The 25,857-nt window shown below is 39.3% G+C and overlaps 2 pseudogenes and 1 gene segment (V, D, J or C); all 3 read right to left on the reverse strand.

Annotated features, from left to right (window-relative positions):
• The window catches only part of LOC122116688, a 247,471-nt pseudogene that overhangs the window by 115,288 nt on the left and 106,326 nt on the right, over nucleotides 1–25,857 (reverse strand).
• Nucleotides 1,683–2,433, reverse strand: LOC122116674 (annotated as a pseudogene). Its single transcript, XR_006149005.1, has 2 exons — nucleotides 2,385–2,433; nucleotides 1,683–2,062 (listed from the first exon to the last, which is right to left on the reverse strand). The product of XR_006149005.1 is annotated as an immunoglobulin kappa variable 2-29-like (transcript).
• On the reverse strand, nucleotides 19,146–19,726 carry LOC122116675. The segment is given in 2 exon segments: nucleotides 19,146–19,483; nucleotides 19,633–19,726. Coding segments are annotated over 2 exon segments (378 nt in total).

Genomic DNA, 25,857 nt, shown 5'->3' on the forward strand with positions numbered 1-25,857 from the left:
AGACCCTCGGATTCCGTGCACAGCTCAGTCCCAAGGGCAAGCGAGATCCAGGAAAACCAGGTGCCACAGCTGGCACCAATCTCAGCCGCCAATCCAGCCAGTCCCGTCAATTCCACAGAAGAAGCCAGGGTGCCAATGGTGCAGCTCAGCACTGACACTGCTAATTCCCCTGGGCTTCAGGCCTATTCGGGTCAGCTGCCTGACCTGAAAAAGATGTCCTCCTTCTCTTCATCTAGGCTGGGAGCCTCTGAGCCCTGGGAAGTGGGAAAAGAGGAAGGGGAAGGAGGAGGTGTTGAGGAAGGGGTAAAAGGAGATGAAAGGGAAGGGGGAAGGGGAGCAGAAGGCAAAGGGGGACAGGGAGAGGGAGGGGAAGAGATGGCCTTGCCTTTTGTCAGAAAGTCCCTGAAAATGCCACTGTACTCTGGACCAAAGCCAGACTCCCTCGCTCCCTGGTGCCCCCAGGATGTCCAGGGACTCCCGCAACACAGCAGTCCAGCCACTCCCAGGCCGCCCTGCATTCTCCTAGCACCCATTTCCCAGATTTCTACCCCTTCTGCGCACCAGCCTCAAGGGAACACTCACCCGAGGACTGTGGCGCACAGTGGTACAGACAGGCTGTGGCAAATCCGCTGTTGCAAAGCATTCAAGGATGAAAAACCGGCAGAGGGTGAGTCCTGGCGAGAGCTGTACCTGAGGCTTCGCCAAGACCGAGAGCAACGTGTGCAAGCAGCGAGCGCCTGCCCAAGCCAAGAAGAGTCAAGGCCAATGGGCGCAAAGCTCTTAAACCAACCTCCAGAAAAGCCTCCTGGCCCGGGAAAAAGCTCCCAGGCCAGGACTGTGTTGGAAGGATGCTCAAGGGCTGTTCTCACTGCTTCTGAGGGACTGGGGTAATGAGGAGAATCAGCAGAGTCCGAAGAACAGAGTCTTAAATCCACTGGAGTCTGTTCTTATCAGAACACGGAGAAACACTTCATAAATGCATGAATGCAAAAGCTATATGTCTATTGTGTATATGAAGTAAATTAGTTATTAATTAATTAATTGGAAAACTAATATTTAATTGTATAACTTATCATTTTAAATTCTGAAACTGAGAAGGAAATCTAGGGAATAATGGACAGTCACTCGGCTGTCCTTCCCTCACTCTTAGCCTGGGCATGATGAAGCTTAGGACACAGTCTGTGCCCTTGAGCACAAGCAGTGACCTGTTCACTGCAGAGGACTCTGGTGACCTACTTGGGACAGCACTGATCCTGCAGCCCTCTCTCATCTCCCACAACTGGACATGCTGTGTGCACATGTTCCCTTAAGGGCTGGAAGTCACAATATAGCTTAGGCTAATACTGAGCTGGTAAATCCCATCACCACAGCCAAAGATGAGAATTATTTGGAAAGCACTAGTTTTTAATATTAACTATCCAATTGGAAGTGTTCAAATCCAGTGGACAAATGATGGAGAAGAAAATGGAATCAGAATGAGTATTTATTAAACGATATGATGCATTATCATCCCATCAGCCAAAGGAGCCATATGGCTGCCTGTGCAATTCCATGGCTTTTGGTGCAATATCCTAAAGGGTATCAGAAATTCTTGGTTCAGAGAGCACAAGTGACTTACTATCCTGACTTCTCTAGCTTCTTGCTCTAACATTCACTCAGAAAAGCTGTTGTGGTGCTCCTATAAAAAGCTACACGTGACAGTTCTGCTACACCAGTCAGGGTGGTTTTTGTTCAGGGCTGTATCAGTGTGGGAGGAACATGTGTATGTTGAAAGCAGTAATAAACACCAACATCCTCAGCCTCCACCCTGCTGATTTTCAATGTGAAATCTGTGCCTGACCCACTGCCACTGAATCTGTCTGGGACCCCAGAATATTGGTTGGAAACCAAATAGATTAGGGCATGTGGAGACTTGCCTGGCTTCTGTAGGAGCCAGTACAAATAGGTGTTTCCATCACTATATAAGAGACTCTGACTCGACCTACAGGAGATGGAGACTGGCTCTCCCAGGGTGAAGGCAGAGAGAGTGGAGTCTGAGTCAATATAGCATCTCCACTGGATCCTAAAATAATTAGAAAAGTGGACAGGGTTAATTATAGGCATCATGAGACATTTTCACAATTATCTTATTGCAGGCTATAATTTTTTTAAATTTTTTGTTTCATCCAACAAAATGTTCATTAAATACATGATGAACACACACACACACACATCAGAATTTGTAAAACAGGGTCTTTGCTCCTTCTGGAATCTTCCTCACTCTCAAAGATACACATGCCACATTTCCATTCAAGAGGGCAAATATGCAGGAGTAGACATAACACTCATGGGGAACAGATCTCAGCCGCTCCCCATCTCCTTCCTCAGCTCTAGTGTGTTCCTACCTGATACCCAGAGCATAAGCAGCCCCAGGAGCTGAACTGGGCACCTCATTTTGAGAGTAAGCAGTGCTGGTCAGTCCAAGCAAGCTTAGAGCTGAGTTTTTATGTTGAATTGCAAGGGAGCTCCTCTCTAGGGAACAATATGCAAATGTCCTGGTGGGTGCAATGGTGAGAGACAAACTGTCAGGTGAGATGGAAACAGACACAGGAGGGTGGGGCCTCTCCTGTGAGCAAATGACATTAACTTGGACCAAGTAAAGCAAGAGAAATCTAATGTGTGTTCCCTAGAAAGGGAATGCCTTCATGATTCCTCCTGCTCTTGTCTGCTGCCTAATTCTTCAACCTGCTCTGATATGCTTTACAGTTTTCTTGATAAGGATGCATTTCCATAAATATAGAGTCATTCTTATTTATTCTCTAGATATTTGTTTACAAGTTTAGGTCTGGTCATTTTATTTTGCTTAGTATAAACTACATTAATGTAGAGAGCAAAAATAAATGTACAATGTTTATCACAGATATACAATTCAGACAAACCATGGAATTCAGTATCAAGTTACTCAAAGGCCCCTCATCCACTACATAACAGAGGCTGTAATATACTGAGGTGACATTCCCAACATGTGGCATTATAGTTTGTTTGTTTCCTAGACTTGACCATCACATGTGTTGAACAGAGAACTTTTATTTGGTTTCAGCTTCTTGTTTCTGAAATCCTTCTGAGGTCTTTTCCCCTCATAGGTTCAGTGCCCTTCCTATCACTTCCTTTGGTTCTAAAAGGCTTCTAGTTCTGCCAAAGTATATCTGCAGATACCAATTCCCCTTCATTTGCAGTTAAAAAAACAATGTTATTATTTTGCCTTCAATTTTGAGGTATGGGGTCATGAATACAATATTCTTGTTTGGCTTTTCTATTGATTGTCACATATCCCATTCTACTATACTCTAACTTCAATTATTAATGATAAAATTAATCCAAGACTTTATAGAATTTTCCTGTGCAAATAGACATAATTTTCTTGAAGACTCTCCTTTCCTGTATAACAGCTTTTTATCTGTGTTTACCTGATTGTGATTCAGTAGATCTCTTAATGCAAAAGTAAATCTCTTTTTGAGTTATTTTTCAAACATTTTTGTCTTATTTATATCTTTTTCTTTATAGGTTTTATACACAATCTTACCATAGTAATCACTACATTAACCTATAATATTCTGAGGAATTATCTGTTCATTTTTTCATTGACTTTTTTTACTAAAAACTTATATTGTAATATATTCATTGATTCTTCTGCCATAATCAAGTCATAACATACCTATTCAGTGCATTGTTCCATTGGGTTCTAGAATTCCCAAAACTGATTTTTACACCAATGTAAATTTTTGCCTTTCTTCTCCTCTACCTCTCCTTTCCCTCCTCTGTATTCTCCCTAGGCAGTTTGTATTACTGGCCAAATTTGTATGTTTAAAAATTCAAACTTGCATTTGTTTCCCCTTTTTCTCTCACATGCCCATGATGGGGAAAACAAGTTTAACATACTTTCAAACCAAACAGACCATCACCTCTCAACTCTCCAACCCAGGAAGTTATTAAATCTCTGTCAGAGAAACACAGAACTAAAGAGATGAGACAACAGTAAACCAAGAGATAAGAACCAATTGTGCTACCATTTAGTCTTGGGAAGTACATCTTTCATGTAGCCTGGAGCAGACCCCTTGAGCAGCCTCTTAAAGCTTTAACAGGCAGAAAGAAATGATGGTCAAGGAGGAAAGCTTGTCTTCAAATTCTCAGTTCCAGTTGGATCTCATCTTCTTCAATTGTTAATCTCCTGGGGTCTGGGAAACACCTGTTTGATGGTCTGTTATCTTCACTAAACCATTGATTTCCTAAATCATGTACTTTCATGAACTTATTTGAATTTCTTTTGTCATGAGATGAGCACTATGTATGAAGATGAGAATGGTGCTTGACATACTATTTTGATTCCTGGTTCCAAAAAAAGGAAAGAATACAAAATGTTTTAGGAATTCTTCAGTGTTCTTATGTTGTACTATTTAATGTCTCAGCTCTTCTTCCTCAATTACATTTCTGGTCACAGAGATCTGGGGTGTTATACATGAAAACTGTATGATTGGTGCTTCTTTAATTCATAATTTTAATTCTTTACTTGAGAAATAAAATTCCAACCTTCATTATATCAAATTATGTTCACCTAGATATTTTAGAATAATGTTTGTATATTATTTTTAATAAATTACCTACTGACCTGACTGTAAGGCTAGCTAATCATTCAGGAGAGTGGATTCTTATTCACAAATATTCTCTCTGACATTCACATTTTCCTTTTCCTCTTAAAGAATCATAATTTCACCTTTCTTTATTTTTCTCATCATCTATTCCTTTTGTATATGTGTAAGTTTGATATTGCACACCAAGTGAGAATTAACAAAATGAAGGAAGTCATGCTCAAAGTAAAATCACATCTCTAATCCTTCTGTCACATTGCTGGGTATCACAGGTACTGGGTATCACACTCACTTGCTGTATGCTTGTAGTTTAGGGGTTTTTTCCTGCTTATATTAGAATACCAAATAGTTTTTCTTCAACTTTATATGAAATATATTCCAAATACTTCTTCAATTTATTAACAATATATACTTGTATCATTCCATAGCCGTTCACAGAAAGCATCCTTCTTTTACAATGGAAAAAAAATCCATTGTGTGTGTGTCTATGTATGTGTGTATATGTGCATGTGTGTGTGTGTATGTATGATCAGAGAGAGACAGAGAGAGCAAGAGAGAGATGATTGTTCAGTCATACTTCATGTACATGCATTTTGTTTGTTGCCAATATTTTTCCTACGGTCCAGAAGTTTATCTTCAAGGACATTTCTTGAAATGTGATGTATGTTAAATGATAAAATCACGCTGCTTTGTAGATTTTGTCATGTTTTATTTATCATTTTTAGAATTGTCTCTTCAGATGTTCTCTCTACTATTATTTCCATTCTTTGCATTAACTTTTGAAAAAGTTGCTGCAGGTAACGATGTAAACCAAGAGAGTCTGGAAGAAGATGGCAGAGGAGAACATGGGGGCTAAATAAGCTCTCAGGTAGAAACCAGTTTTACTGTTCCAGTGGCAAATCTAAGGCTAGAGTCACACCAAGTATGCCATCATAGTACAAAGAGTTTGGCCAGAGAGAAAAACTTCAGGCAGCTTGGTTCCAGAGAAAGATTTGAACACTCTAGGGTCTGTGGGAGTGGCAGCAGCAGCTGCTACCGTGGCCACCATATCTACAACAAGAGTCCAGGACAAAGGCACCAGAGGCAGTGTAAAAGCAGATTCTACTCACCACAAGCAAGAACTGACAAAGAGTGAAAATCTTCATCCTGCTGACCATAGATAGTCACATACGGTAGATGGCCCAGAAACCAAGGGAAAGGTGCGAGTACCATCAAGATATCCTTACTCCTTCTTATAGAGCAGCAGTGGAATGGTAGCTCATCCCTCAGCCCTGGAGAAGAACTCCATGTTTGATATTGAGAAAGACCAGGCCAGAGCAGCTAACATCTAACTCAGGCCTTAGAATAAGGAGCCATTCAACAGGTCATAGGAAAGTGACCTGTGGGTCTCAGCTCAATCCTTGTGGAAAGTTGTCCTTCCCAAGCAGAGGGAGCTCCACTTGGGCAGGGCAGACTGTCCCTCAGTGGGTAAATAGACCCAGAAGCTAACCTACCCATGCAGCATAGGCAGCAACTCCAGCTGCTGGAGGGTAAAAGTAAAATAATTGGAAACTTGTTACACATAAATCCTGAGAATAGCTACATGCTGGCCTGCTTGACTCTCTCAGGAGCTAGACCATCCGGAAGAAAGCTACTGATTGCTAACTTTCCACAGCGTTGACTACAACCTAGCTCCCGCACAGCAACTCTAAGCTGGAGAAAACAGCCACATCCCTCTTTTGTGATAGTCAAAGTAGATCACACTTCCACTGAACCAACCTGAGAGGATTGTCGTAAAGACTCAGGTAAGACAGAGCTTCATTTGCCTGCTCAAACAAGCTGATTTAAGAAACTAACCAAACCACAGGAAAACCAAACACCACAAGTAAAACAAAGACTCACCAAGAGACTGGTTACAGACACAGGGAGACACAAGATTCCCCCCATCAAAAAAAATTGAAGAACCCTTTTTTTTTTTCTGCCTAGTTTTGTTAAAATGTTTTTTGGTTTAAAAAACTGTTGCTTGAATATTACACTTAATAGGGAAAAACTACAACCAATTCTCCTAAAATCAGGAACAATGCAAGGATGCCCACTGTCTACACTCCTCTTCAATATAGACCTGGAATCCTTAGCCAGGGCAATAAGGCCAGAAAAAGACATTAAAAAGATCCACATAGGGAAGGAAGAAGTTAAACTATCCCTTTTTCAGATGAGATGATAATCTACTTTCATGATCCCAAAAACTCCATCCCCAAACTCTTAGAAATTATAAACCACTTCAGCAAAGTAGCAGGATACAAAAACCACCCACAAAAATCAGTCATCTTCCTGTACACCGACAATGGACAAGTAGAAAGGGAAATATAGGAAGCAATCCCATTCACAATAACACTCCCAAAAATAAAGTATTTAGGATTTAACCTAACCAAAGATGTAAAAGAACTATTTAATGAAAACTATAAAAATTTAAAGAAAGAAATTATAGAGGACACTAAGAAATGGAAAGACCTTCCATGCTCTTAGGTAGCAGACTTAACATAATGAAAATGGACATACTGACAAAATTAGTACACAAATTCAATGCAATTCCTAACAAACCCAATGATGTACATTTCTGAAATACACAAAACGAACCAAAAATTCATATGGAACAACAAAAGACTAAGAATATCCAAAACAATTCCAGGCAAAAAACTCAACATGGGAGGGATCTCGATGCTGGACATCAAACTCTACTATAGAGCCATACTAACAAAGACAGCATGCTACTAGCACAAAAAAGACCCGAAGACCAATGGAATAGAGTAGAAAATTCAGAAATAACACCACACACCTATAATCAGCTGCTATTTGCAAAGGAGCCAAAGACATACAGTGGAAGAAACAGCTTCTTCAACTACTGGTGCTGGGAAAACTGGGAGGCTACATGCAGAAAACTAAAAGTGGACCCCAGCCTATCAGCATGCACCAGCATCAACTCAAAATGGATAAAAGACCTTAACATCAAACCTGAATCTCTGAAACTACTGCAGGACAGAGTAGGAGAGACTCTTGAATTTATAGGCATAGGCAGGAACTTCCTGAACAGAGTCCTGGGGTCACAACAAACTGGACAGAGACTGGACAAATGGGACTACCTTAATCTAAAAATTGTCTGCACATTTAAAGCTATAGCAACCAAGCTAGAAAGACAACCAACTAACTGGGGAAAAATATTTGCCAGAAATATATCAGACATGGGGTTAATATCCAGTATATACAGGGAACTTAAGAAACTAATCCCTCCCAAACCTAAAAACCTAATTTCTAAATGGGCAAGGGAAGTAAAGTGAGACTTCTCAGAAGAAGAGATTAAAAATGGCAAAGAAACACATGAGAAAATGTTCACCATCCCTGGTTGTAAAGGAAATGCAAATAAAAACCCTGAGATACCACCTTACCCCAATCAGAATGGTCCACATTCTAAAATCAGCCAATGACAAATGCTACAGGGGATGCGGAGAAAGAGGAACTGCTGGTGGGAATGTACACTTATACAACCATTTTGGAAAGCAGTCTGCAGAGTCCTCAGAAAGCAAAATATTGACTTCCCTATGACCCAGCCATACCACTTCTCAGCATTTATCCTGAACGACAGGAACCAGTATAAAAGGACACATGCACTTCCATGTTTATTGCAGCACTGTTCCCAATAGCCATGATAGGAAAACAACCCAGATGTCCCACCACAGATGAATGGATCCAAAAACTGTGGTATCTATATACAATGGAATATTATGCAGCCTTTATAAAAGACAAAATAATGGCATTTGCAGGGAAATGGATGGAGCCAGAAGAAATCATGTTGAGGGAGGTAAACAAAGAGACAAATGACACATGGTCTCCCTCATAACTGGATGTTAAATCCAAAAATGTAAAGTTGATATGACAAAGATGACAAGGCTTAAAAAACAATTGAAAATAAATATCACATTAGGAACAACAACAACAAAAATAAACAAAGACTTCCACTCATCTGGTAGAATCACTACTAAATAACCCCATGCTGCTGATCACATATATGGCATATATATGCACACCAGAGGGAAACCAGGAGGAAGACACAGAACTAGAGGGAACCAGGGAAAAACATAAAACAGCCGGGCCCATTAGCTGCACTGGTCATTGATCAAAATGAACTAAGCAACTCAATGGCAGCGATGGCAGGGAGGGAACAAGCTGGAAAGAGGGAACAACTGACTATGCAAAACAAAAGAAAGGTACATATCACCCAGTGTGGAAGAAATAACTGTATTGTCAAAGCTCATAGAACTCATAAATGTTATTGACCATGACAGACAATTTGCCCCATGAAAGTTAGAATGTGTTTGTGACTTTAACTAGCATCACTATTCCACAATACTGTGAAATTAGGAAAATTATGTAATCACTTAATCACAATTAAAGAATTTGAAAAAAACTGTTGGTTTTTTTCATCATTTAAATATTAGGTTTCTTTATTTGTTTTTGTTGTTTCTTTTTTTAATTATCTTTATAATTTTGTTCTTCACCAGATATATACTTGTCTTCAATCATTATAGTTTATCCTTCATTATGTGCATACTTAATTCAGATATCAGTTACTCAGCTCACAAACTGTCAGTCTTAACTCCTTTAATTGTAGTAATATGTATTTATGCTTAAATAATTTTAAAGTATTTCATTTTTAAATTTTCAATTACTTTTTATTTATATTTTATTGTGAAAATACTGTACAGAGGGGTTATAATTACATGGGCAATATCATGAGTACATTCCTTATCAAGCATTGTAGCCTCCTACTTCGTTTCCCCTTCCGTTCCCTTCCTCCCACCACCCTACCCCCCCCACCCCCACTCCCACACCCAATCCTACTCCCCCCCACCAAAGTTGTAAAGTTCGTTTTCAACATAACAACTTGTGCATCTCATTGTTGCAATGGGTTCACCTGTATCCCTATTTAAACAATTTGTTTTTTCCCTTCACCTCCACAAATTATACTGTCATCAAGTACAGTGAAAGCAGGGGTTAAGGAGAAAATGACAGATAAGTTGATGTTAGGAAAATGAACCCTAAGTTACGTATTCAAATGTTTTTTTTCTTTCATGCGATATTTTCTAACACATTTATAAGATTATTTCTTTGTTGCTTTGTATGTCCCTCCCCCACAGTAAATTTTTTAATTTTTCCTTTTTCTTTTTCTCTCTTCTCCTTTCCTTCTATCACTTCCCTCTCTCTGAATTTAGGTATTGGTTATATTCCTTCTCTCACTTTCCATCCCTACATTCCTCCAATCTTATTTTCTACTCACAATTCTCCTTAAACCTATTAATTTCTGGTCTGCTGACTCCTTATTTGATTTTTCTTTGTCCATTGATTCCTAGTTTATTGTTGAACTAGATTGCTTCTGTGGACAGTTCGACTGTGTCAGTCTATGTAACAACAGGTCTATGGTTCATGCTTGTTTTAAAATAGTCTTCTATTTCAGAATTGGTTTTGCTTTCATACCCAAATTGGCAGAACAAGTCAGAGAAACAGAAGAAAAAAGGAAAGTCTAGGTATCTCAACTCCCACCACCCATGATAATCAGGCAACAGAGCAGTTAATGAATAAAACAGAGGGGAGTTCCCAAAATCCTCCACAAACACTACTGGTAACCATGCTGAATGAAAAGATTGAAAGCCTGCAAAGGACTCTGTGTGAGTGTGACAGGAAAATGCATGAGCATGGAAGGGAAATGTGTGAGTGTGATGAGGCTAACCAAAGATGAATACAGGAATGTCGTGAGAGTGAGGAGGCTAACCAAAGATTAATAGAGGAATTGCATGAGCAGGATGAGACTAGACAAAGATTAATAGAGGCATCATGGAATCCACAAACAGAAAGCTGGAGGAATCCATGGAGTACACAAAAGGAATGCTGAATGAACCCCAACAGAAGGAAAGGGAGTCCAATGAAACTATAAGCAATCAAGTAAGGGATTTGAGAATGAACACTGAAAAACAAATGAAGGAGGGAAAGAAGTCTATACAAGATCTAAAACCAAGCTCCAAAAAAGAATTTGAAGCCATCAAATCTGACCAATTAGAAGGACAGGAATAAAAAGCAAAGTAGAAAAATCTTCACAGTAGGTTAGACCATGCCGAAGATAGAATCTTTGGGATTGAAAAGAGCCTAGACATTAGAGAAAGAACTTCCCAAACATCCAAAAAGATAGGCCCATTCAGATACAAGAATCCTTTGGAACCCCAAATAGACCAGACCAGAACAGTTCATCCCACATTGTAGTCTGCACAAGATCAAGTGAGACCAAAAAGGATCCTTAAAGCTATCAGGGAGAAACGACCATCCAGCTATAAAGGGAAAACAATCAGAATGACTGCAGCTTTCTCAGCAGAGACAATTAATGCAAGAAGAGTCTGGAAGATGTTTGCCATGACTTAAAGACACACAACTATCAACCAAGAATGATGCACCCATTAAAACTGTCCTTCATAATGGGAGCACAAATAAAAAGCTTCCACATCAAATAAATATTAAAGCAATATATCTCCATAAAACCAGTCCTACCTGGTCGAGAGTACCAAGAGGGACGGAGCATGGCCTGCTTCCCCGGGCCTTCGGTGCCTTGCGGCCCCAGGCCTGAGGCTGAGCAGAGTCCCCGGGGATAGGCCTGTATGCAATCTATGTCCGGCAGACATGGGGGGCTCTTGCAGCAAAGAGCTCCACGCATCCCCGCGCCCCGCTGCAATGATTGGTAGCGATGGTGCTCCACGTTGCCGGGTCCAGAGGAAGACCTCGCCCAGCTGCCAAGGACGCAGCGCCCTTGCGTGGTGACAGGCATGACACAGCCAGGTGACCAAGTCGGAGGCTTTCACCGGCTAGAGGATGGAGACCGCAGGAGGCCTTGGAAGCTCACCAGCATTCTAGGCTGCCGATCCGGGACCTGGGGTGACCTCCCTGCCCCACAGAGAGGCCGCACCCCGCGACAAGGACACACAAAGGCCCTAAGGGTCCTGGCAGTTGAGCGGAACCCCGGATGGAGGCAGGGGCAGCGGTTGGCGGCCCGGGCGGTTGGGCTGGTGCCCGCTGAGAAACGGTAGAGTGATGGCCACGGGTGACACAGGTGCCCACCAGAGCCCACCAAGGTTTGTGGGCCGCTGGTAGGTCTGTGTCCATCATATAGAAAGGGGGCTCTCAACTTCCCCAACCTTCTCAAAGACTACCTTTCGTCCACCTGGCCTTCTGGATGCGAAGAAGTTGCCAACCAGTGATAAAGGAGACGCAGGAAGTCGCACCTGTCAACGCCATGGGTTTGTAAAGACCATAGAAACATCTTCTGGAAGTGACCTGGAGTGGCGGTTAGAGACTACCTCCAGGGGACACAGCCAGAGCCGCACTCCGCGTTTGTTCCATTCCCTGGTTGGAGGACATGGAACAGAAGACCTGTGAGAAGGAAGAGGGGCCTGGCAAAGACGTTTTCCAGCGAGAGCCATTGATCTGTGTGCAGCTCATCCCCCTTGCTGCATGCAGAGCTGACTGTGCTTAAGGACCTTGGATATTCTGAATGCCTGATGTATTTTAAATGCCATTTTGGGGGGAGGGAAAACGGTTAACCGCTGGAGTTGTAGGCATGGTGCTTATGCCTTGGTACCAGGTGAAAGAAATACAAAAAGGCCACGCCAGTGCTTACAGTGAAGGGTAACATTGTCCCATTTTGTTCTACTTTCTTGTGTACATAGTGTATATAAAGGACAAAGGAGTCCTAACTTACATCTAGGCATTCTAGATGTTAGAGAGGTTGCCAGTGTATGATAAAAATAGTTAGTAGACTTTGTATGTTCTGTGCTAAAATTCCTAGAAAAGGTCTTCTGAAAATCTGAGCATTCTAGCACACTGGGTAGGTGGAGAAAGGTTCTAGAATATTCCTAGTTTGAAGACACTTTTCAGATTATAATTAGTCACATGTGTGCAGTCAGTGAAGACTGCCCATGTATATAGTGGGCAGACTGTGTCCTTACTTGAAAACATCTAGTCTCTCTAGATGTTTAGAAGTGCCCAATGTATGTTAAATGTAGAGATAGTAACATATTACATTTTAGGTATCTTTTTGCTAACATTCACATGAAACACTGTCTTTAGAAAATGGAATAGGGAAACCACCGCTGTGAGCAGAATGGCCTGTCCTCCTTTATTGGGTTGGAGGAGAGGTGGAAGCAAGCAATTGCAAAATGTAATATTCTGGTGTATTCATTCATACCTGGACATCCTCAGATGCCATTTTTCTGTATTGGGCATTTTGTTTTGCTGTGTGTGTATATATATAAAATGGACCAAAAAACCAGTCCTACTAAAGATACTTAAAGAAGTCCTAAACATAGAAAATCAAAAAGAGCATAATAAAGGCCAAGAAACAGCTCCCAAACAGAGAATCCAAGAAGCACAGGAAAAGTCCAGTTGGCACTGCCCCCAAGAATATGGATAACATGGCAGGAACTACCAAACACCTTTCAGTCCTAACTCTCAATATTAATGGACTTAACTCTCCAATTAAGTGAAAAACACTGTCTAGTTGGATCAAAAAACAAGATGCTTCTATCTGCTGCCTTAAAAAGACATACCTTGCCCACCTTGCCTCCATCAGAAAGAATGACATTGCCACATTTCTTAGGAAATGGAAACATTTATAATAAGTGAATTAAGCCAGGCACAAACAAACAGGTCCCATGGATTAGCTTTGTTGTAATAACTGTACATGTGTAGGACAAATAGAAAAGGTCATGATGTTTAGTGAAATAAACCCAAAGATTGGGAAACAAATATTTTTTTTTCTTTCCTACTATTGTTTCTAACATTTTCATTATGTACCATGTGATTTTATGTTTCTTTGTATGTTACTCCCCCACATTATAACCACTATTTTCACTGTATTTGATGTTGGTGCCATACAATGGACAAGGGTCTCATATCTAAAATATACTTGGAACTCAAAAAATTAAACCCCCCAACAACAAATCCTCAAAGAAACAACTGCCCAATAAGTAAGTGGGCGAAAGACTTAAAGAGAAACTTCTCTGAAGAAGAAAGAAGGATGGCCAGTAGACACATGAAGAAACGCTCAACATCCCTAGCCATAAAAGAAATGCAAATCAAAACACATTGAGATACCACCTCACTCCAGTTAGAATGGCTATAATCAAGAACTCTAACAACAACAGATGCTGGAGGGGATGTGGACAGAAGGGAACCTTACTTCATTGTTGGTGGGAGTGTAAACTTGTCCAACCACTTTGGAAAGTAGTATGGAGGTTCCTCAAAAGACTCCACATAGAGCTCCTCTATGACCAAGCAATCCCACTTTTGGGCATTTACTCAAATGCTTACAAACAAGACCACACTATAGCTCACAACAATGTTTATTGCAGCATTATTTACTATAGCTAAGATATGGAACCAACCCAGATGCACCTCAGGAGATGAATGGATCAAGAAAATGTGATACACACACACACACACACACACACACACACACACACACACACATACAAAATGGAATTCTAGGCCTCTATCAGAAAGAATGGGACCAGCCCCTTTGTTAGGAAATGGAAAGTCTTGGAAAAAAATTATATTAAGTGAAATAAACCAGGCCAAACAAACATAGGTTACATGGTTTCCCTTATTTTCAATAAATAGTATATGTTTAGGGCAAGCAGAAAAGGTCAAAAGCTATGTACATATGAACATATAACCTGATGCTAAGTGAAATGAACCACAAGAGAGGGAAACTATATTTCTTGCTGTTGTTTTTAATGTATTTATAATGTACTATTTGATTTTTTTTTTGTTTCTTCTTATGTTCTTTCCCCATGGTATAACGTGGGTTTTCCCTATAGTTAATTCCAGTGCCCTGAATCTTGTTTATAAATTTTTCTAATTTGGGGAAGGTAAGGGAAATAACAAAAAGCTGAAATAAGGATATAGGTTGACTCACTGTAACAATGAGATGTACAAGTTAAACTTGATATGGGGGTTGGTGGGGCAGGGCGGGAATGATGGTAGGGAGGGAGGGAGGGAAGGGATGTTAGGGGATAAACAAAGGAGGAGGTAACAGTGCTCGATAGGAAATGTACTCATTAACTTAGTCATGTAACTGTAACCCCTGGGTACACTAACTTTACAGTAAAAATATATACTAAAAAAGATGTGAACCAATAATTTATATAATAACATAATTTATTTGTTCATAGAGGTGTGTGTCCTTGTGTTTGTCTATGTATGTGTAATGTTTGGGGGCATATTTATTTCATTTTGTCCATGACAACATATGTGCAATTGACATATAGTTGTAATTTTCAGTTCCTTTCCTTACATCCATTATTTTGTGCTTCAAATATTTACTTCATTATGTTTAATAGTAACAAGTACCATGTTCTGGCTGAACATAGTAACTTATGCCTGTAAACCCAACTAAACTGGAGACACAGATTTTAAGATAGTGAGTAAAAGCCATTCTGGAAGGCAGTGAGATCTATCTCAAAAGCACGTTGAAGCAGGTGGTGCATGGTAGCTATGCAGGAGATGAATTTAGAAAGATTTTAACAGAATGCCAAGCTGGGTAAAATCACAAGACGTCATCTGAAAAAGAAACTAAAATAAAATCTATGGTGTAGTGGCTTAAGTTGTAGACTCTAATAAGCAGGAAACCTTGAGTTCAAACAACTATAGAACCAAAAGGGTTGTTTGAAATTCATTGTTTATCATTTACTATTATGCATATAATATCCTCAATTCAAATCATACTTTCAGTTCCTTCTATTGCCTGTAAATTCATTTTTGTTTAAATTTTGGTGCTAGTCCACTGTCTTGAACTCAAGGCCTCCTGCTCGTTCCGGCTTGGATTTTTCACTCAAGTTAGGTATATTTCCACTTGAGCCACACCTCCAGTTCTGGCTTTTAATAGGAGATAAGTGTTACAAGAATTCATCCAAAGATGATTGAAAAATACTACAGTGCTCTCTTCCCATGGCTGTCATGATGAATCTCTTTTATTCTGCCCTTCACTGTGTCTGTACATGGCATTTGGGAGTGAGTAGCCAGACCTAATATAGCTAGGACTCTGCACTTTGAGAGGGAGGGTGGTTAAAATCCGTTTTCAAAATAATCTGTGTCCAGCATGGAGCTGTGCCTTTCATTCTGTTAGACTGAGAAACAGGGAGACACAAGCTTAGTCCAAAGTTTAGTTAATTTTGCATCCACTGATCTGATATTTCAATTGATATATCAACATTGAATGGTAAATTATCTTGACTGTATTTGCCCAGAAACTCTCCTGTGTAAGTCATTACAGTTTTTATTCTCTCTATCTCACAGTTCTTTTGGAGAGTACTAGAGTTTGAACTAATGGCTTTAGGCTTGGTAGGCTAGCAGTCTTATCCATTGAGCCACATTCCCAATTGTTTTTGCTTTAATTCATTGTTCAGATATCATCTGGCATATATAAAAAATACCTGAGCTGACCATTAACTGAGATCTTTCTACTTCTACCTCCTATATATCTGAAGTTATAAGCATGCATCACTATGCAGGGGCTTTTCATATTCTTCTTATGTGTTTTTTGACATCCCATGGCAGTGGCCATGGCATGTGTACTTGACATGTGCAACTTTAAAAGCATACACTTACATAAGTTTCACTCAAAGTTATTTGCAGTGAAATTGTCCTTTAATATAACATTAGACTAAATCCAAAGAGAATTCTGGGAATTAAGATGAAAATCTTATCAACCAGTTACTACAATCCTAAGAAACAGAGACACTAAAACTAAGTAACCACCTAAGCATTTACCTGATATGAAGTAACTGTCATGAACAACAAAAAAAATCCCAGTGATCTCAGGCTCTCTGCTACTTTGAAGGCTGAAACCACGTCTATGTGGAATGTACCTTGGGTTTTTCCTGCTCCTTCAAGTTGTACTCATTGGATGGCCATGCATGTCTGGGTGGACTGTGCAAGCAGCTCTTTGCTTTAGCTTAAGTTCTCTGGCTCTTGCTGACCTCTCTGTCCAAGTTCTAGTTTCCCAATAGAAATTAATCTCTCCTTTTCCATCTACAAAATGTGTCTCAAGAAAGCAGCTCCATTTGTACCATTTCTATTCCATGTATGTCTTTATAGACTCAGAGTGAAGTGCCCATCCATAGCCACAGTCCAGGTGTTACACTGTGAGACTAAGGTCAAATGATATGCCTCAGGGCCCCTGCTCTCCCTTGCTTAATGGAGTGTGGCATCAGTTAAGTTCTTTAACTGTCTGTTTCAGTGTCCTTGTTTGTGTAACTGTTACAGTATTGTTAACTGCTTTGCAGTATCTTTCTCTGGGATTTTGCCTTCTACCGTCCATGGCCCAATTGCTTCCTTAGCTAATTTCACTCACAGGATTACATATCTCAGAAACCAAAGTATTTTCATCAATGGCAACAAATCCCTGAGGCCTTTAATCACACCACATCTCCACCTCTTCATTCTATTTACTCTTAAATCCTCTGTTAGAACTTTGCCTGTAAAAGAGAGAAAGCCCCATGATTTGTCATTATTATTTGCTCTTAATTCACCTTTTTGTTTACCTTGCTTGCAATACTTAACTCATGATATTCAATACTAGAAACTTTTTAACACACCCTAGAAACTCTTTCAGAATGATTTTTCCTCAAGTTATTCCTTCAGAATGGTGAGATATATTTCCAGGTAAAAGTTATAATTGGTAAGACAATGTTTTATAAAATGGAAAAGTTTACCTATGCATTGGTAAAGATTAATTTATAAGTCCTAAAAATAAACATGAATGACATAGAATAAGAGCACAATGCGACAGTAATAATCACTAGACAATATGTTGGAAATGAAATTTACACATGTGGGGGGGTGGGGATAGGAGGAGGGGCAGAATGGGAGAAAATGAGGGAGGTAAGTAACACTGTTCAAAAAGAAATGTACTCATGACCATACTTGTGTAACTGTAACCCCTCTGCATATCACCCAACTTTAAAATAAAAATTAAAAAAAAATGAAACAGAAAATTAGAACAGAACAATCATAAGGGATGCCCAAGAATCTAATGATTAATAATACATCATATATACAACATTTTACATCATATACAATGATATAGTATATGTTTAATTATCACATACTATATCTTACACATAAAGTATATGTACATATATATGATACATAAATTGTGTACATGTGTTCACTTGGGAACCTGAGAATTATAGGTATTCTAACTTAAAAAATAGCTTCTTTATCTTGAGGTTTCTCCACCATTCTCTTTATAAATGAATGACTTGAGTGTTTTTACTATAAGTGTCAAAGATTCCTAGATTTTTTAAATTGAAACAGAGATTTATTGATGTAGGAATACTTCTGTGAATCTTGGTGGGAGCAGTTGTGGAGGACAGAGGGCATAAACCCAGGAAATTGCTCAACTTTACCTCACCTTGCAGTGATCAGATGACACAGTATGGCCGGACCTCTAGTGGGATTGCTGTCCTTTGAATTGAGTGTTCTCCTGGCAATGACAGTTTGACTAATAAGTGAATCTGGAATTTAGGAAAAGAAATAGAGTAAATTTATCCTTCCATTGACCCTCCTTTCCTCTACCTCCATCCACCTCCATCCATCTCTCCCCATCCATCCTAGTTTTTCTTCTCTCTATCTCTCTCTCATTTTCCTTCTCATATTTCTCAGGTAATCTATCAGGTTGAAACTATTCCATAATAGAAGTCTATTTTAAAATTAAATAATGATATCTATAGTTCATCATTCTAATTGATCTAAAGAAAAAAAAACTATATGGTCTCTATAGTAGTTGAAAAAATGTTTTTAAAGGTTTCAGCAGCTACTCATGATCTATCATCAGGCCAGAAATAATAAAAAATAGCTATTCGTTAAAAATGATCAGCAACACTCTACAATAAACACTGTACTCATTAATACGATATTTAACATTTTACCACTCAAGTTCTGTTAAAGACAAAAATGTTATAATCAGTTTTTGTATCCAAATTTATATTGAAGTTCTCCAAATGAATTAGAAAAATTATCATCAAAAACAAAACCAAAAACAAACAGAAAAAATACAAAAGGCATGAAGCAGATAAATGAAGTAGCAAAATGTCTTTCTTTCCTGAAAAACTTTATGTACAATTTTTTTCAAAATCTAAAGACAAAATATATTAAATAATAACATAATAGTCTTTGCCCATATTTTGAATAGCTGTTAATAATTAAAAGACAAATAAATATAAGGTATTTCCTTAGCTATCCTTTAGAATCTTATTTTAGTATTTCAGTTTCCAGCCCTGAACCAGTAGCTGAAGCCTACAATCACATTTACTCAAAAAGTTCAGACCTTGAGAACTGCTGCTTCAGGTAAGCATGGGCAGGATTCCTATCTTATGTTTCTAGGATAGATCCTGCAAGTGGAAACATGAGGAAAGTAGCTGGGGCAGCCCAGCCTCACACTTCTGCTTCTCTGGTGGTTTATGTTAGGGCTTGTATCACTGTGGGAGGGGAACTATAATCCTGCATACAGAAATAATGTGCAACATCTTCAGGCTGCAGACTGCTGATGGTAAGAGTGAACTCTGTCCCACGTCCACTGCCACTAAATCTAGAGGGGATTCCAGATTGTAAACTGTTTGCAGCATAGATCAGGAGTTTAGGTGCTTTCCCTGGTTTCTGTTGGTACCAGCTTAACTCATTGCTAACACTCTGACTGGCCTGACATTTGATGGTGACTCTATCTCCAGGAGATGCAGACAGAGTGGATGGAGACTGGGTCATCTGGATGTCACATCTGCTACCTGGCATTGGAAAAGTAATAAATACATATGGAATCAATAAATCAATAAATAATACATAGAATGAAGCATGCTATAAGAAAGCTTCATTAATAGCCAAGTATCAGTGACTACAACACATGGAGGAAATCCTCATCATTGTCTTTCCTTACTTGGAATCCAGAGCAGCAGGAGACCCAGGAGCTGAGTGAGGGCCCTCATGTCCATGCTGTGTGCTGACTGAGACTGATGCCTGCATCTGGGGTGAACAGCCTATTAAGAAGGTATCAGGGTGGTGACTGTGCTGTGGGCTCATGCAAATCAGTAGGGGTTTGGGTTTGTACAGCTGCAAATTTGAATCTCTTAGTAAATTGGCCTAGACACCATCCTCGCTGTCTGTATCTCCACAGAGAAAGAAATTGCATCTGTTATCAAGCCAGTACAGATGCACCTGTAGAAATAACTTGAAGCAAATTTGGATATAGATTTTTAATGTCACATTAGAAACAGTGATATTTCATCATTTGCAAAAAATGCAAGTACAGGGTTAGAATTATGTTTAATGAAGTCAAGCTTAGAGACATAAAGCACACATGATTTCTCTCATATGCAGAAGCTAGTTCAAATGTATTAATGCATATATAAACACATAGAGGGGCATATGCAAGGGTAACAAATATATTAACCAAAGTATGAGGTTTACATGGGAAAATTCCAATGATATAACTCCTTAGATAAACTAACCCAGTTCAATAAAATGAATACTGTCACTTGAAAGATGTGGAGGGGAGGTCAAAGGGAGGAGTAGATGAATGTAGTGAGGAAAGTAGGGAGAATGCAGTCATAAACTCCAATGCCGATCCTGTGAAACTGAGAAAGTTGAGGGGAGGTATTAAGGGAGAATAGTAAAAGGAGTGATGGTATGACATCAGTCAAGCTGCAGTGTACTTACAAACTAAAAGTACTTTGTACTACTACTTAAAGATAATACTACTTAACATAATAAATAAGCTATTGAATTTTCTGACCTTTAGTAAGGAAGAATGCTCACTTTTACAGAAGATATGTAATCCACAGTATGTCATATGAAAATCAACACATGAAAGAAACAGCTGTTCAGTGTGTTTTATACCATTTGAGCTTCCAGAACCACCTTCATTACTGCTCAATGATCCATTACTTCAAATATGGGAAAGATTTCTTATAAAGGAATGGAGGGATTTTTATGTTAACATCATAGATCTATATCTGTGTTCTTATCTCAAGACTGGCAACAGAAGCCTCTACCTTCCCAACTTCCTCCTCTAATCAGGCTGCATGCTCTGACAGAGCCTCTTTTACACAGATCTTTCCAAAAGGCCTCTAGTTAGTGGTGCTGAAAAGGACAGACCACATCAATCATGAGAGATTTTCTTCCATTTATTTTGAAGAGTCTCTGTGAGTGAAATTGCTGTTAAGATATCAAACAGAGACTTACCTTTCAACTCAATTGTGGGTAGAGCAGACCCTGAATATCTCCATACTAAGTATGACTCCACACTCTGCTTCTAGTTCATTGTGCACAGGCACCAGGACTTGCACCCCAAGTGGCTCTGTGGTCACATGCAGGAAATTGCACCATCTTCCACTCTTCCTCAGTGGTTCCCATTCACCTGTTGCTTCTACACAAAAACAAAATGAGATCTGTTAGATGTGGAGATCTGTTAGCTCCCAGAAGCCCGGGGAAATTAAGCTCCCAGGACTCTCAGAACTGTTCCTGACATGGGCATGAATGACCTAGTCCAGCACTCCATACAGGCTATACAGGCTCTCCTAATTCTCAATGTTCCAAACCCAATAAAAAAAAATTTCACCCACCACAATATATTATCTTAGAATAGTCATCATTTCAAAATAAAAATATACTTTATAAATTAATTTTTAATTTATCCTATAACAACTATGTAGATGAAAAGATCTGAATATTGGATAGAAACTTTGGATAAAAATGATTCTTTTAAGAGCAATATCTATCACTGAACAGTACTAGGAATTATTTAACCTCTATATACAATTTTGACGCTGAAACAATAATAATAATTTCTTCAATTATACTTCTATTTCTTTGTTCTCATCTTTTGAGTAACTATATAATCTGGTCTCAAACTTACAGTTTAATTAATTAAAGATATAAAATCTAGGTCTGGGAAGGTGGCTCAGTGGTAAAGCATTTGCTTTGCATGCATGAGGCCCTGTGTTCGATTCCTCAGCACGACATAAGCAAAAAGAAAAAAGCCGGAAGTGGCGCTGTGGCTCAAGTGGTAGAGTGCTAGCCTTGAGCTGAAGAGCTGAGGGACATCACCCAGGCCCAGAGTTCAGGCCCCATGACCAGACCCCCCCAAAAAACAAAAGATATAAAATCTCACTTACATTAGAATGTTTTAAGTGAAGACTCATGAAAGGTCTATGAAGATTGTGGATGAAAATTATAGAGTTGAAAACCCAGAAATGAACACATAGACATATAGCCACTTAATCTTTGATAAGGTGGCTAAAAAAAATAGAATGGAAGAAAGGCAGCCTCTCCAGTAAATGGTGCTGGCAAAATTGGTTAATCACCTGTAGAAAACTAAAGTTAGATCCTTATATATCACCCTACACCAGAATGAACTCCAAACAGTTCAAAAACCTTGGAGTCAAACCAGACACCCCGAAAACATTACAGGAAGGAATAGGAGAAACCCTAGGTCTCTTTGGCACAGGCCGAAATTTTCTTAATAGAGACCCCAAAACAACAAATCACAGAAAAGTTCGACAAATGGGATTGCACGAAGATTCAGAGCTTCTTCATGGCAAAGGACATAGCTAGCAAGATCAATAAAAAGCCCACGGATTGGGAGAAGATCTTCACTGGCCATACAATGGATAAGAGTCTCATATCTAAAATATACTTGGAACTCAAAAATTTAAATCCCCCAACAACAAATCCTCAAAGAAACAACTTCTTGATAAATAAGTGGGCTAAAGACTTAAAGAGAAACTTCTCTGAAGAAGAAAGAAGGATGGCCAATAGACGCAAAAGAAATGCAAATCAAGGGGCTGGGAAGGTGGCTCAGTGGTAAAGCACTTGCCTCCACAAGTGGCACTGTGGCTCAAATGATAGAGCACTAGCCTTGAGCTGAAGAGCTGAGGGACAGGTACAGGCCCAGAGTTCAGACCCTAAGACCAGACCAAAAAAAAAAAAAAATGCAAATGAAAACAACATTAAGATTCCACCTCACCCGTTAGAATGGCTAATCAAGAACTCTAATAACATCAGATGCTGGAGGGGATGTGAACGGAAGGGAACCCTACTGCATTGTTGGTGGGAGTGTAAACTTCTTCAACCACTTTGGAAAACAGTATGGAGGTTCCTCAAAAGACTCCACATAGAGCTCCTCTATGATCCAGCAATCCCACCTTTGAGCATTTAAGCAAATGATCACAAACAAGACCATACTAAAGCTATGAGGACAACTATGCTTATTACAGCATTATTTACCATAGCTAAGATGGAACTAACCTAAATGCCCCTCATTAGATGGATGGATCAAGAAAATGTGGTCTATATACACAATGGAATTCTATGCCTCCATCAGAAAGAATGACCTTGCCCCATTTTTTAGGAAATTAAAAGACTTGGAAAAAATTATATTAAGTGAAGTAAGCCAGGTCCAAAGTAACACAGGTCCCAAGGTTTCCCTTATTTGCGATAACTAGTACATGTCTGGGACAAGCAGAAAAGGTCAAAAGCTGTGTACATATGACCAGATAAGACAAAGTTAAGTGAAATGAACCCCAAGATAGGGACACCAGTTTTGTTTTTTCTTGCTTGGTATTGTTTCTAACGTATTTATAGGGTATAATGTGATTTGTTGTTGTTGTTGTTGCTTCGTTTGTTCCTCCCCCTCTGTTTTTACTGTATTTGATGTAGGTATAATTTATAGAGGGGAAGGAAAAAAACAAAATGTTTAAATAAGGATACAGGTTGACCCATTGTAACAATGAGATGTAGAAGACACTATGTTGAAAAATGAAGTTTACAAATTAAGGGGGGAAGGTGGTAGTGTAGTTGTGGAGGTGGGAGGGAAGGGATGGTAGGGGGAAAAAAAAGGAGGAGGCAACAATGCTTGATAAGAAATGTACTCATTACCTTGCTCATGTAAGTGTAACCCCTCTGTACAGTATTTTCACAATAAAAAACTCATTTAAAATTATTCAAGCACCATTTTATAATGACATTAGAATGTTATAACAATTAAAGATCATATAGAATGAACTCCAAAAAATACAACTAAAAAGGCACAGAGATGAGACCAAGAGATGAGAAATCTTTATCTTCAGATAGGACAGCTAATGATTGCATTAATCTTTTATACAAACAACTTCCTAAAGAATATTCTGCAATGGCAATGTCTGAGCAGTGATATCTGGCAGTCTCTAGTCACATATGCCCATTGAGCACTTGAAATGGAATGGATGAAACAGAAGTGTTTAGTTTATAATCTATCTAAAATGTAAATTTAAATAGTCATATATGGCTCGCATTTACTCTATCCGTGGGCACCATGTTAGCAGTAACATCGTCAGTAACATCACATCCCAGCCAGTGATTGCTAGCACAGAGTTTGTATCATAGACTGAAGTACCTTCACCTCCAAATGCTCCTGGTGAAGGTGATATTGTCTGACCATAGCCATGCAACTGTGAGTGGACATGGTCCAGAAGATGGAAGCTTGGTAATTTGTAGGTTAGATTGTGCACTTTTATTTTTGAAACACTTTTAGTAATTTTGGTTTTAAGTTATGTTAAATTCATTGGACCTGTTGTTGTTGGCAATTCTCATAATATGAGAAAAATTTTACCTCATACTCAACTTTTACTATTTATTTCAGGATTAAAAGTGTTTATGATTTTGATTTATATGCCAAAAAGTGTTCATATATATATATATATATATATATATATATATATATATATATAATCAAGGCAAAAACGCTTTTGGTAATTTTCAATATCATCTGACTATGGCTATGACAGAATCTTTCCCAGAGCTCAACTTTCACTCCTTCCAAATACTTCCTCACTCTCACAGATACTTACTTCCCATGTCCATCCTGGTGGCCACACCTATACAATCACATGTGCACACACACACTTGGGAAGCAGGGGACACCAGAGCTTACCTCCCCACACCGTCCCTCCTCATCTCCCTTTGTTCTTACATGGATGCAGAGCATCAGCAGTCCTGAGAGCTGAGCAGAGAATCTCACTTTATGAGGGGAAGTGAAGAGGCTTGATAATTCAACATAAGGTTAGATCCCACTGCTGATGGCTCACATCTATAATCCTAGCTATTCAGGAAGCTAATCTCTAAGGATAATGGTTTGAATCTAGTGTGGGCAACAAAATCCAGGAGACTCTTATGTCCAACTGATCAACAAAAGTCTGAAAGGAATGGATCTATGGCTCTAGTAGTACAGCATCAGTAAGAAAGCTAGAAACAGCTTCCAGGCCCTAAGCTCAAGCCCTAGTACTTGTGCTTTTTGTGCATTTCACTCACCATTTCAAGAAGCAGATCTCCCAAAACTACTTTTCCTTCCATGAGTTCCTGTTCAGTTATTTCATTTTGGGATTTGTATAGTCATTGAGAGAACGACTCCTGAAAAGAGGCAAGGATTGGAGAAACATTAGGGCAATAATTGGGTCAGGTGAGAGGATCGAGAAAAGTATCCTATCTCTTCCATCTCTGAGGTCAGAGCATCACAAGGTAATGACTCCTACACTGGTATGATATCTTCTGTCAAGTCCTCCAAACTCAAACTACTGCTTCAGTTCAGAGAATGTTCTATGCTGCTCCATAGACAAGCTTTGAAATAGGACAGCTGGGCCAAGCCCTACAGAGATGTTTTTGTTAAGGCCTGTATTACTGTGGGAGGAGTATATCTACTTTACATGCAGTAATAAACCCCACTATCCTCAGCCTCCACATTCCTGATTTGCAAGGTGAAATCTGTGCCTGACCCACTGCCACTGAATCTGTCTGGGACCCCAAAACCTCGGTTGATAGCCCAATAGATCAATGGCTGTGGAGACTGTCCAGGTTTCTGAAAATACCAAGTTAGAAGGCTAGCTCTATCACCATATATGAGGCTCTGACTTGACCTGTAGGAGAGGGAGACCGTCTCTCCCAAGTTGACAGGCAGGGAGAGTGGAGTCTGACTCATTACAATATTGCCACTGTACTCTGAAATTAAAATAATGAAAAGTACAAGGTTATATGTGGTATGTAATTTTTTCTGTAGTTATATATTAATTCCCAATTTTTTCATCGTTTTTCTTCTATCCTGAAACCATTCCATATTTCAAAACATATACAA

This window comes from Dipodomys spectabilis, unplaced genomic scaffold, assembly GCF_019054845.1.
Source record: "Dipodomys spectabilis isolate Male_0828 unplaced genomic scaffold, ASM1905484v1 ptg000137l, whole genome shotgun sequence".
In the NCBI taxonomy this organism is placed as follows: domain Eukaryota; kingdom Metazoa; phylum Chordata; class Mammalia; order Rodentia; family Heteromyidae; genus Dipodomys; species Dipodomys spectabilis.